General features: G+C 28.5%; 1 protein-coding gene across 1 annotated transcript in view; it reads left to right on the forward strand.

Annotated features, from left to right (window-relative positions):
* The first annotated feature begins 1,457 nt into the window (after nucleotides 1-1,457).
* Nucleotides 1,458-13,909, forward strand: part of LOC111639510 (dnaJ homolog subfamily C member 10-like) — a 36,227-nt gene continuing 23,775 nt past the window's right edge. The window contains exons 1-3 of the mRNA XM_023385402.1: nucleotides 1,458-1,635; nucleotides 4,831-5,074; nucleotides 6,708-6,882. Of these exons, the coding sequence (XP_023241170.1) occupies nucleotides 4,862-5,074; nucleotides 6,708-6,882 (388 nt within the window). The 5' untranslated portion in view covers nucleotides 1,458-1,635; nucleotides 4,831-4,861. The remainder of the gene's footprint in view (nucleotides 1,636-4,830; nucleotides 5,075-6,707; nucleotides 6,883-13,909) is intronic.

Consider the following 13,909-nt stretch of genomic DNA (forward strand, 5'->3'; position numbering starts at 1 on the left):
ATTAAAGTTTGCTGGAAACTGCATACAGCAATAACAAGAAAAAAAAAAAAAAAACTTAGATCAAACTTCTAAGTTAGAAGGTAATTTTCGTTTTTTAAATAAAACATAATTCAAAATATTATTGTAAATTTTTTCAATAAGATTTTAAAAGCAAAGATGGTCCATACTACGATAACTCAATTTGATTCTTATTTTAGTAATGAAAAGTCCTGCTACCTAGAATGCCCTTTCCGATTTAATTGATCTGAGTGGAATTCTGAATTCTCTTAAATGCATTAAACTCATGTTAGGTGTTTTTTTTCGCCTGTAGCCTGAAAGATTTCGAGTTCGTTTTCGAGATTATAGTTCTTCTTTTGCTCTCTAGTATTCTTGATTTGTCTACCTCGGCTGCTTTAATAGAAACACCAGGCTTATAACCCAATAATTCGGCAGTTTGTTTGTCTTTAATAATCAGGTTTATGAAGAAGAACTTCATACGTGTAGACTTCATACTCGTTTGTATCCTTGCCCAATTTGCACAACCTGGCGTTACGCAGTTATTGAAGCTACTTGGCATGGTTAAAAGTTAAGACAGCATAAGCGCAATTATTCCAGATATTACAGGTTCTGACAAGTAAAGAATTTTCAGTTTTGCCACATATATGCCACATATTGATTATTGACCATTTGTGACATGCTATAACGAGCAAAAATTAAAAAAACTAATAAGTAAGTTTAAAATTAATAGATAAATACAAATGTATTCTGACCGTTTATGAGTTACCTATACTTTCTATTTGCAACATTTCCTCAACTTTAGCACAAAATAACACAAAAAAAAGAAAAAAATGAATTTTTAAGAAATTTGCGGGATTTCCCGGGTTGAGTAGACTTTCCCGAGTTAAAAAAACAACCGGAATCCTGGGATCCCGTTTGAGAAACCTTAATGGCAGTCTACCGCTCTGGGGACCCGGGATCGAATCCGGACAGATCGAAAAATCCCCAGGAATTTTTCGAGGTGTGGTCCGTCCGGATATGTCGGCCCCGACCCTCACCAACCGGCCGCCCCATTGGCCCATTGTGGGTCTGGCCGAACCCGTAATGGGATTGCAAAAAAAAGGGTCCTCTTAGTGTCCATAGGGCGGAAAGAGTTTGAAAAAAAGCATAATACATCAAATCTAATACATTATGTAATTAGTGATAGAAATGGTTTTATTTAGATTATTCATAGTATATAATAGATTACACAAGACAACTTATGAAGTCGAATATCATTTTGAAAACAAAAATGAATATTTACGCTACATATATCGCGTCATCGACATCATTATTTAAAATTTTGTACCATCATCTTAATTGTCTAATTTACATTGATTATCATTATTAATATTATACGTAAAAATAAATTTTAAAATGCAATGAAAGTTATTTAATTTAATTTTAAAATTACAAATTGAAAATTCAAATAATAAAAAAACATGTGTGTCCATTGAGCTGTTGACACGTGTAATATTATTGATAATCAATTTCATTCAAACCCACGATCTTTATAATCTGGATAAATGAAATCTAGTCTATATATTAAACACTAAGTTAATAAAACGGCTTATTTGTCCACAGCAAAACAAATTCTTTGTTTACCAGCCGTGAATGAAGGTGAGCATAGATTCATCTGCTTGTTGCATATGATGAACTAGTTTTATGCCTAATCGATTAAATATTTATTTATAAAATTATAAACTAAACTTTTAAGAAATTAAAATAAGTAAAAATTTTATCATAATAAATAGTATTTTTTAGGCTTTATTGCTAACATTTTTTTTTTTTTGGAAAAAGCGGGGAAACATTATGTTTGTTATTTTTTATACGTTTTTAATTTAAACAAATCGTTTATGATTTCTTTAAATTACACGTTGCTGAATAATTTCGTAAAATATTCTCAAATTCTATATTAATTAAATACCATTACGTTATTTTAGTTGTGTTGAAAAAATATATATTATTGAATAATACAATATTGTTCACCAGTATTATAGGAATTATTAATACAATCACATTATGAAATTCAAATAACTTAACTGAGAACTGACAGTGGTTGTATGATTTGTACGATTTGTACAATCACTCATTGTGTATGATTGTAATTAGGCTTATAGAGAAATATGAATAAAAAAATAGGTATAGATGACATTTTTAGTCATTTGATAAGTAATTTATATCTTATGAGGTTTACTTGCTGCAAGTCACAAATATAAACAATTGCTTTTCAAATCAGAGTATTCATATTCGATTGGGTGTAATTTGCTTTGATATCATGACAATTTAATTCTGATAATTTCCACAATTTTATATATTTAAACTAATTTTTAAGTTATTATCTAAAAAGTAAAATATGATAAAAAATGCTTATTCTATGATATTTTAAATTTAAAAACATATCTGTACATAGACTACATATATTCATATTCATGATAGATTTATGTTTAAAATTAATTCAAATATATTGTTTTTATAAATAATGATATGCTATCATTGTTTAAAAAGTTTTTTTATTGAAATCAAATACAAAAGATTATTATATAAATTGAATAGTAATAAACATTTTATCTTTTATCTAGAAGCAAGCATTATTTCATTTAAAGCTATTTTTCCTACAAAGATGCATAGGTGCATACATACATAATGCTTTCTCACTAAACTTTATTCATTGTTGATGATATTCAATAAAAACAATTAAACTTTTGGGAAATAATAAATATAGGCATATAATTAATTAATATAAAGTTTAGATGGCCAGGGAAGTTAAGTTGTCAGTCTGGCCAGGGAAGTTAAGTTGTCAGTCTATTGCTCTGGAAATCTAGGATCAAATCAACCCAAGAAATTTTTTGAGAGTAGTCTGACATGGATATGTTAGGTCCTGTCCCTCACTTGGCCACCCCCATTGTGGATTCCCTTGATATCTACATTGTGATGGGATAATAAATTTAAAAAGTCCGTTTAGTGCCCTCAGGATAGAGTCAGAAATGGAAAAAATTAAATGGAAAATATATAAAATTCTTCAAACTCAAACTGGACAATAATTGTGAACATTTCATTTACCTTATATCAGATCAAGTTTTTAATGCTTGTGTTCCATGGTATGTTAGCATTCCATTTTAGAATTCAGTTCTTCTCAGGAAGGCCTTCAGTGTAGGCCAAAAACCTTTGAACTGATTTGTTGTTACCCTGTTGGATTAGATGTAAGGTTAGTGAAATGTTCATAAAAAACAGAATTAATGAGCAAGAATTTTAATAAACCATTAAATTAGTAAATGTAGATAATCAACTAGAACGTGTGATTAGAACATGTGTAATCCTTGTATAACTCAGGAATTAGATTCATGTAAAACTTGCAAAACAATGATATATAAAACTAAGAACCAGTATGAAAAGCAGATTACATTCTAAAAGCTAATAAAAATACATAATTTTGTATTTATAATTATTAAAAACTTTTTTGTTATTAAAAGTACTAAAAATTGAGCAAAAATGTAACAAACTGTGATGCATATATGTCAGAATAATATGCATTCAGTTAATTTTTTTCTTCTTTATTGTTGCCGAGCATAATGTTTTTTGTTTTTTTTTTTTATTGTAGAATATCTTCATCTTCTGAACTTAACTATTTGGTTACTGTAAATCTTCTGCTCTCTTTAAAAAAAATCAGTAATCGGGGTTTGTTTGTTTTTCTTGATAGATATTTGTAAATTATACATACGATCTTATGAGTTTTGTGCTCCTTTCAGTCAAAAGATTAATTTTTTTGAATGCAGATCCTAATTGTTTGGCATAGTTTAGGCTTTTCATTATGCTTTTGGGTCAATAAAGAGGATTCATAAAAAAAATAGAAATATTGAATTGAAAATTATATTCATCATAATAAGCAGGATATTTTCTTCACAAAAGCTTAAAAATATCTTATTTTCCCAATTTTCTGTGTTAGAGCCAGACCGTGTTGAAGTACAAGTTATATGAGAGTTGCCTGTGTATATTAAAATTAATGTAATTTTAAAGTAATAATGATATATACCTATAGAAATCTTAAGCCTATTACTCTTTGGAATTGAGGATAATTATATCATTTATTCGTGGGATTTTATAAAAGTAGTTTAAAGTTATTATAAGCCTTTTTTTTTATTTTGATAAATTTTTTAAAATTATGACAATTTCAATTTTAATTGAATATTTATTAAAATTTTGTTTTATGTCTAAATTGTGCTATTTTAGATAATCAACAAACAGTATTAATATATTAACTAATAAAATTTGTACTACATAATTTTTTGGAAATCAAGCAACTGAAATCGAATTAAAATTTTCAATTGTTTTACAAGTTGAATACATTGCTAATAAAAAGAAAGTTAATAGTTACTAATAAAGATAAAATTATCATAAATCATTCTAAAATCAACACACAGCTGTTTTGCTGAGTTTTAATTGTTTAAAGACAGTATATTATGATTAAACAAGTATAGTTTCATTGTGTGGGTAAACTTGTGGCTAGTTTTTTCTTTTTTGAATGATTTCCTTATATGTAAAATTTTAATAAGAATTTTCTTTATTAATTTATGACTTTATTATTTTTGTTTTAATTAAAATAAATATTAAACTTTCTTAAAACTTACTTTAAATATTTATTTTAATACATATCAAATAGTTTTTATTCAATATTTGTAATCTTCAATTAAATTTTAAGAAAGTAGTAATATTTTTAAAAATTATATAGAATTGAATTAAAATTTCTATTATTTATTTTTAATTTATGTTGATTTTATTTCTGATATATTAAATGTTTTATTTGTTTATTTTCAGATAATTGAAAAACATTTATGATATTTTTTCTATGACAATCAAGGATCTTCATAGAAAGAAGAATTATATGAAAGGAATGTATATAAATCTTTTACTATTTATATTTTTGATCAGTAAAATAGTTGTTGTTAATTCATCTGAAGATTATTATGAGATTTTAGGAATTAGAAAAGATGCGGATAATAGAGAGATACGCCGTGCCTTTAAAAAGCTAGCAATTACTTTACATCCTGATAAAAATCAGGTATGAATGATTAGTTTTTCTAATTATAAATACAGTATATCTAAATATGAATTTTATATAAATTTTTATGTGGTATAGACTAAGTTATGCTGAATATAGATTAGGATGATAAGCTGAATATGTAAAACTTTTTACGTAACTATATGACATGTTTATATTGGCATTACTATTGGAACTGTCAGTGAAACTTTTACAGAACAAATAGAATGATAGATTCATATGTGATGACAAGTTTTCATCTTGAAATATAAATAATTTATCATTATAACTTAAGTTTAATCTTCCTGTTGATTTACGAATTGCTTCAATTGTTTTAATATGATCCTGAATGGTTTATAAAATTTTTGTCTACAGATTTCATATGTAATACTCAAATGTTCCAATTGTTAGATAATAATTGCAGACAGTTTGATGACCGAGCAGTTTAGGTAGCAGCCTACCACTCTGGAAGATCCACAATTGAATTTGGATGTGTCAAAAAAATCCCAGGAATTATTTAGGAGTGGTCCATTTAGATACATCACACCCCATTCCTCCCCAAGCAGCCACCTCATTGTGGGCCTGGCTGAACCCATAATGGGCTTGCTAAAAAGAGACACTCTTAGTGTCCATAAGGTGGAAAGAGTTTTAAAAAAATAATCCAGCAATGAATTGCATAACTTTCCTGGCTATTGAGATTTTATTTAGAAAATAACTTATAATTTTAATTACAATATAACTTAATAAAATTATATGATGCCATCTGTTATGAGATTTTGTTATAAAAATCTTTATATTTTTAATTACTATAAAATGGCAAAAAGCTTAATTTTGAGGGTAGGGATTAATTTTATAAAAAAAAAGTGTAAATATTAATCATGAGTAAAATTGTCAGTAAGTCTGACTCTACTGGAGATACACATGATCTCCTTTATCTCCCCCCTTGACCTTTAACCACCAAAATTTAATAGCATCAATGCCCCTCATATAAAAGCCATCATGCCAAATTTTGTTACTTAATCTTTACCCCATCCTCAGGTATTAAGCAAAATAGATGCCAACAGATGCACACATGCACATGCATGCATACATATCCATGGAATTTATTTATTTATTTTTTAATTCAGGATGCCTCAAAAGATGGAGATTTGCAAAAAAAAAACTCAGAGTGTCAAATTTGAATACTTTTCCTTGTTATGTATATATAACAGCCAGGAAAGTAATAGTTAATAATAGTAACTGCCAATACATCATTGTTATTGTGCAAAATTTTAATTAAAATATCTAACTTATTTTCATCTTTGTAAATTTTTTTAGGTATTTAATAAAGTGTTTTTATTGTTACTTGAATTAGTTAGAAATAATCTTACATTGTACAAAATAAATGATTTTAAATTATTAATAGGGCAACATCAACAAATTTATTATTTTTATTTATTTTTATTTTTATTAAATTTATTATTTACAGAAATTTATTATTATTTTTAAGTCTTCTGAGAGGATTCAAATGCTTCTAAAACATTATATGAAACTGATTAGGCTTCTTTCTAGCTGATTTTATTAATAATTTATCTTGTAAGAAGTTATAATCTTTTAAAATTTAAATTAATGAGTTCATTTTAAAATACTAGTATTTATATTAAATTTTATTTAGGATGACCCTGAAGCTCATGAAAAATTTTTGAAAATAAATAAAGCATATGAAGTTTTAAAAGATGAAGAAATGAGAAAAAAATATGATCTTTATGGTGAAGAGGGATTAGATGATTCACATTCATCTAAATGGAGAGGAAACTTTCATAGTTGGAAATATTATTCTGAAAGTTTTGGTGAGTAATTTGTAATGATAATGAAATTTAATATAATATTTTCTATATATGTATTTGAATACTACAGTAGATCCCCCTATAAAACCGTTTCCTATAGTTATGATTCCTATAAAAATTGTGGCATTATCCGTAAACAACGGTAAAAATAACTCCTATAATACGTAAAACGTCATCGGGCAGCCGAACTACTTACCCGCCGTCCGTAGCGCCACGCTACGGACGTTTAGGCGGATAAATTGAGTTTAGTATCGTCTGTTCATATAATTATATATAAATTAGGTACTGTACATATAATTATATATTAATTATATATAAATTAGGTACTGTATATATAATTATATATTAACTTAATTTATTGTAACTTTATTATAATTAAATATATATTTTTCGCCGTCTAGCGTCACGCTACGGCGAGTTAGGCGACCTATCGTCTGTCCAGTACTGTAATTTTATACATTTCTTGTGAAAGAAACATTTCTTATTTAACGGCCATAAAAATTATTTATATTAAGGATGTCTCCAAAGGTCAACGAAGTTTTCGCAGAAAAATAATATCAGAAATCGCGGCCGCGGTTTGATGCGCTGTTCCGCGACGAAACCAAGCTTTAGCAACGGGCGTAGTCGAACGGTACACACTCGGTAAGCAATCCTACAATTTTTTGTTTATAACGTAGTTTATACGGATTATTTTCAAAAAAATATACGTATTTTGGAAATGTTGAGTCGAATTACTCTAGAATCGATTAATTTTATGAAAGAAAACCTTTCAAACAGCCGTAGTCCGTAAACTATGATTCCTACAAAATTGATTCATAAAGAACGGAACGTATCTACCGTCTTATAGGGGGATCTACTGTATTTGTATTCAAATACATATATAGAAAATATTATATTAAATTTACTTTGTATAGTAAATATTATATTATATGTACGTACTTTGTATAGTAAATACTATTTGTATTTATTATACAAAGTATAAGAAATATTTTATAAATTAAAGCAAACTTCAATCCATTTCTAAATTATAATAGTTCAAACAATTTTAAAGAAATTATAATTGAAAATGTAAAATCATCATTGAAAAAGAAGAAATGTAAAATGAAATTTAAATATAAATTATGCGTAATAATAAAAAACAGATGTTTTCAATAATAGTAATGATTCTCAGATTTTATTATAGTATTATTATATAATAAAATCTAGAAATCATTTTATTATTATTCAAACATCTGTTTTATTTTATTATGCATAATTTATGCAGTCAATCCCCCTATAACATGGTAGATATGTTCCGTTCTTTATGAATCTATTTTGTATGAGTCCTTGCCAGTCACAGCCCAGCACATATGCACTTTACGGACTACGGCTATTTGAAAGGTTTTCTTCCATAAAATTAATTGATTCCTAGACTTAACGACTCAACATTTCCAAAATACATATAAGTTTTTGGGAATAATCTGTATAAACTGTGCTATAAACAAAAAAATTGTAGGATTACTTACCGAGTGTGCACTGTTTGACATTGCCATTGCTTAAGCTTGTTTTCGTCACGGAGCAGCTCACCAGACGGCAGCTGCAATTTCTGATAAGTTATTTTTCTGCAAAAACTTTGTTGAACTTTGGAGACATCATTAAATTAATATAAATAATTTTTATGGCTGTTGAATAAGAAATGTTTCTTTCACAAGAAATGTATAAAATTAGTACTGTATTAGACTTACAGTACCTAATTTACATACTGTACAGATGATAGTAAACTCAACTTACTCGCCTAAACTCTCCATAGTGTGGCACTGGACGGCGGAAAGTATATATATAATTATAATAAAGTTACAATAAATTAAGTTAATATCTAAATATATAAAATTGCTTGTCCTGACTGACTGACTCACTGACTGACTGACTGACTGACTCATCATCGCCCAGAGCAAACCGCTTAACCTAGAGAGGTGAAATTTGGTAGACAGTTAGGGTACATCATGGAAATGCACACTAAGAAGGGATTTTTCGAAATTCCCCCGCGGGGGAAGAGGTAGAGCATTAAGGCTTAATCGGAAAAACGGCTTCTACTGTACTATTTTAGATGCGATTTTTTGTTTTCAGCTACGTTTAGTCTTCATTGAATACTTAGGTGTATTAAATTGATAACATTTCAGACATTTTGATTTTAAAAATGTTCGATCCGTTTTAAATTCGAATTTGTTATTGCATATTGGTTCGATTATAGAACGATTGTAAACGTTCCAGAAACTTGATCAAATTGAAGATAGTTTGTTTGATTCTGGGCAATTCTCTTCTGCGGTAGGTGTTATATGACGATTACTATGGTTATTGAAATATTGAATGTAAATGGGTTTGCTTGCAAAACCTCCGCGGACGAAGTTGCGGGTAACAGCTAATATAATTATATATACAGTACCTAATTTATATATAATTAATATATAATTATATGTACAGTACCTAATTTATATATAATACTGTACAGACGATAGTAAACTCAATTTACCCGCCTAAACTCTCCGTAGCGTGGTGCTGGACGGTGGAAATTAGTTCGGCTGCCTGATGACGTTTTACCGAATTATAGGAATTTTTTTATCATGTTTGTACGGATACCGTCACAATTTTTTCGCCGTCATATAGGAATTCGAACTATAAGAACCCGTGTTATAGGGGGGTCGACTGTATTTGAATTTCATTTATATTTTTTTCTTATTCAATGATGATTTTACATTTTCAATTATAATTTCTTTAAAATTGTTTGAAGTAGTATAATATAGAAATAGACATAAATTTCACTTAATAATGATTTATTATTGTTTTATTATTGTGTATTTAAAGGTTACTGTCTGCCAGTTATAACTTTATGTAATCTTGATGTTTCTTATTCTTTGTGGAAAAATTCCCATAGTGTTAGAATTCGTATGTATCGCAGATTAACTATATTAGTTAAGCCATGGCCATCTTCTTTACAATGAAGTGTTAGTCTTTCTATGGATGATTTGATTTTGGGTGAAATTTTTTAAACTTAGTAAGTGTTATTTTTGTTTTTCTTTGGAGTTGCTTGAGATCTGTGAGTGTCCAGTGTATCTCAAAAAGATTAAGTGAGTACAGGGATAACATATGTATTAATAGCTTTAATAGTAGGTTTTGCATTTAGGTGTGTTTTTAGTACAGTACTGCATATTCTGGTATCCAAGTATTAATCTTTGTTTTAGTTGTACATGTTATGTAAGTTTTGCCTGTTAGAATTCTAAATATTTGTAAAACTTGCCCTCTTTCATAGATTTGGTAATATCTCTACTTCTGAGTACAGTCTCCTTTCTTCAGAATTCCTTTTTCAATGTGAAGTGTTTTGCATTTGTCTAGACCAGGGTTCCTTAACCTATGGCATGCGGGATGATTTTCAGTGGCACTCTGATTAAATAGAAATGTAGTTTGATGATTAATTTTGATGATACTGTATATAACAAAATTGGTAGAATCATATAAGCACCTGGAATAACACTATAACTTAGGTTCGGCACAACACTGCTCAAAGGTTGCTGGCCCCTGGTTTAGACCAGACTCCATTTGTATATTATTTAAGTATGTGCGTAAGAGATTATGAAGCTGTTTCTGTGTGGATGAGTAAAGTTTGATAGTGTCCATGTACATAATTATTAGCTAGTTCCTGGTGCAAGGATGTGAATTTTTTGTATGAGAAATTGTGAATGTTGACACCAGGTGTCGTCTAATTGTATGCTTTCTGCATTGTGCAATGGATGTCTCATGTCTTTATTTCAACACAATGCATGATGTGTCCTGCATGTCTTCACTTTCCTCTTTGATCCAGTCTGCTTCAGTATTATGCATGACAACAGTAGATCAAAGAGAAAACAAGTTATTTGTGAGTTGGCATGCCATTCTGTTGGGAATCAGTACTAGATTTGGTATTAATATGCTTCTAGGAGAGTTTTTCATTGTTTGTGAATAATTTATTTTTTTGTTTCTGTACAGAACGAATTGTATTGTGTGTGTTTTAATTTTTTTAAAATTTTTTTTAGTTTCATTAATTTAAGTGTTGTTTTTGTTATTAGCATATTGTGTCATCCTGCCTAGCTGCTGTCTAATATTGTTTATTTGTGTTCCTAGTTTTCTTTACCAGACAGGCTTCTGAAGGATTTTTGATTTTATGTGCTTCTGTCTGTGGATGTAGTTTTAGTCTATGGTAGGTTACTGCTGTGATTGCACCAGCATAGACTAGTGTGTGAATGTTTGAGAGTGTAGAAATAGAATTAGTGCAGTCTGGTAATATGTAAGTGTTCACATAGTATAGAGTTTTCTCTACTAGTTTAGAAGTGTTGGTTTTGGGAATGCATAGCCATTGTGCAGGGTCAGTGCCTGTAAATTTACTGAGTGCTTTCTGGAAAAGGGAGAGAGAGATTCAAGTTTAATTCATACTCTCTCTATTTCAGGCAGTGAAGAAGTGTTGCTATTGTTAGCATCAGTGAAAATAGTGATGGTAGGAACAGCATTGTCAATGCATGTATCTTGATGAAGGATTATGTGTTAATGTTGAGAGTATTTTTTTGTTGGTGTAATTGTGTTCTGCAATTTATTGTTTGATATGTTCTAGTGTTATTAGTGGTTTAAGATTATGTATAATTGTTTTTTTTTTATCAACAACTTTTTGTACAGTGACTGAGATGAGGATATTGTTGTGAAAACAAGTGATGTATGTGTTGTCTTTATGCTGTCATATCTGTTTCAAGTTTTGTGATGGTGTAGTAAGTATGGATGATAATCTCTTTCATTTATACTGTCCACTTTATCTGTTGGTGTGGTTTATCTGCCTCAGCAGTCTGTGGTTGGATTACCTCAGAAACATCAAGGTTAGGCCAATTTCCAACAACTGGTATGGGCATCGCAGTAGCCATTCTTGGACCAGTGCTGCTTTCACCACTGGTGGTCAAGAGAGATTGACATATTTTTTGAACGTGAGCCTCTGCCTAACACACAAGCATGAACCCTGTTAACTCAGGTAACATCTAACCATGGTTATATTTCCACAGATGTAGGTTCAGTCACTCTTGGCTTCATTTATCCCCACAGACCTCACTGGCATCTGTGACCTACTAGGAGCAGATGCTCCATCAGCATAGCTCTGGTTCATCAGAATTACTGAGATCTCTCACCATAGCAAGGTGGTGACTGATAAGATTAGTTATTATTATATATTTAACATCAGACACATTCTCAAATTTTTCTTTTCAATTTCTGATTTTAAATTTGCTCTTAACACAGAAAGATGAGCTTAATAATCAGATGTGTAATATGTATTTTATTTAAATCTTGTTACATTTTAGAATAATTTATCAAAATATCAGTTTCATTTACATTGCAAATGCATGTGTTTAGATACAGTAAGTAAAATAGTTTTGTAAAGTTTGTCAATGTATTTCTCAAAACAATGAGGTCAGGCATACAAATATTTTGAAATAGATGCTATTTTATTGGAAATATAATCTTCTATTGCTGCTATGATATGTCAAAACCTTCATATCTTTTACAGTCTCTTAAAGCATTTATCACAGCATTCTTAATGGCATCATTATTTTCAAAATAAAAGGAATAAATCTGTTTTTCTTTCTTGAAAATAGTCAAAAATTGCATGATACCTAATGTAAATGAAAATGTGATAAATATTCTAATACAGTTATAAAATTTTATATTTTGCTGTCAAGTATGACTAATGGCTAGGTACACTACTGTGAAGAATCAAAGATTCTGGTTAATTTGTGTTGTGGAATTTTGGCAATTGTGTAATAATTTAATAATCTTGAAATTGATGTTAGCATTAAATTGTTGTCATCCCTAGAATGTATAGTGATTAATCAATCAGAAAAGATGTGTATGTTTTTTCTTTTACCAATTGATTTTCAGACTTTTTGTTTTGGAGATTTCTATTCAGACATTGTAATAAACATTTATATTGTTATATTAATTAATTTCTCTATAAAAAAATTAACATCATTATCACAGCCTTTAATTAAGATTCTTTTCCGTTGACTTTTTAAATCATTATTTCATTAAATGTGAAAGACATTTTAATTTATCAGAAACAATTGACTTTTAGTAGAAATACATTGATATCAAGAAAGTCAATGAAACTTGTTACTATTGTAAATACAACAACAACAAAGCAAACTGCTGAAGTTCATGGTTTTCATTTAATATCTTTTTGACCAAATATTTAATCACAAACTTGACTTAGATTATTTTCATCTGACAGAACAAACAGAAAGGAATTGTTTTTAAATTTACAAATTCAGAAAAAATAAATATAAATAAATAAAAGAAAAGAAAACATGTACAGTACTATATTTATAATAATAATATGTAAAAAAAAATTTGCATATATATAAAAATGTATATACTGTACAACATAGAATAAAGAAGCACAAAATATCTTTAAAAAAAGGAAAAGCTACACTAACTTTAATTTATTTTTTAATGTTAAGTAAAATTGACAAATTTAATTCTTATTGAAAAGTTGAGAAAAATCACATTTTCAATGCTAATCAAACCTATATTCTGTCTAATGTGTTAGTATAGTATTCATTTATTATTAATATATTCACTTCTTTGGAAATAAATTAATTGTTCTAGGAACCTGACTCAAAGGTTAGATTTATTTTCAGAAGGTTATTACAGAAGTATTATCCTATATTATAAAATTGGATTGTCTCATAATACTTCTGTTTTCTTGTCTAAGGTCCATTGCATTAATGATGTAAGGTTGGAATCTTTAGGCCTAGTAGAAACTGATTAAATATCTTTTTTTGATAACCAGAATTTTAGCAGTTCTTAGTTTTATTATTATTATTATACATTAATATGTTGCTGAAATTATAAAATACATATTTTATCAATTTGTGCAACATAATATTAATGTTCTGAAACATATTAATGTTGACTGCTACAAACAGGATTCTTTTTTAATTGTGAATTCAATAACTAAATATAACTATCTACCTTTATGAAAAAG

Source organism: Centruroides sculpturatus, unplaced genomic scaffold, assembly GCF_000671375.1.
Source record: "Centruroides sculpturatus isolate CEXI.00-Female unplaced genomic scaffold, Cexi_2.0 scaffold1271, whole genome shotgun sequence".
Lineage (NCBI taxonomy): Eukaryota > Metazoa > Arthropoda > Arachnida > Scorpiones > Buthidae > Centruroides > Centruroides sculpturatus.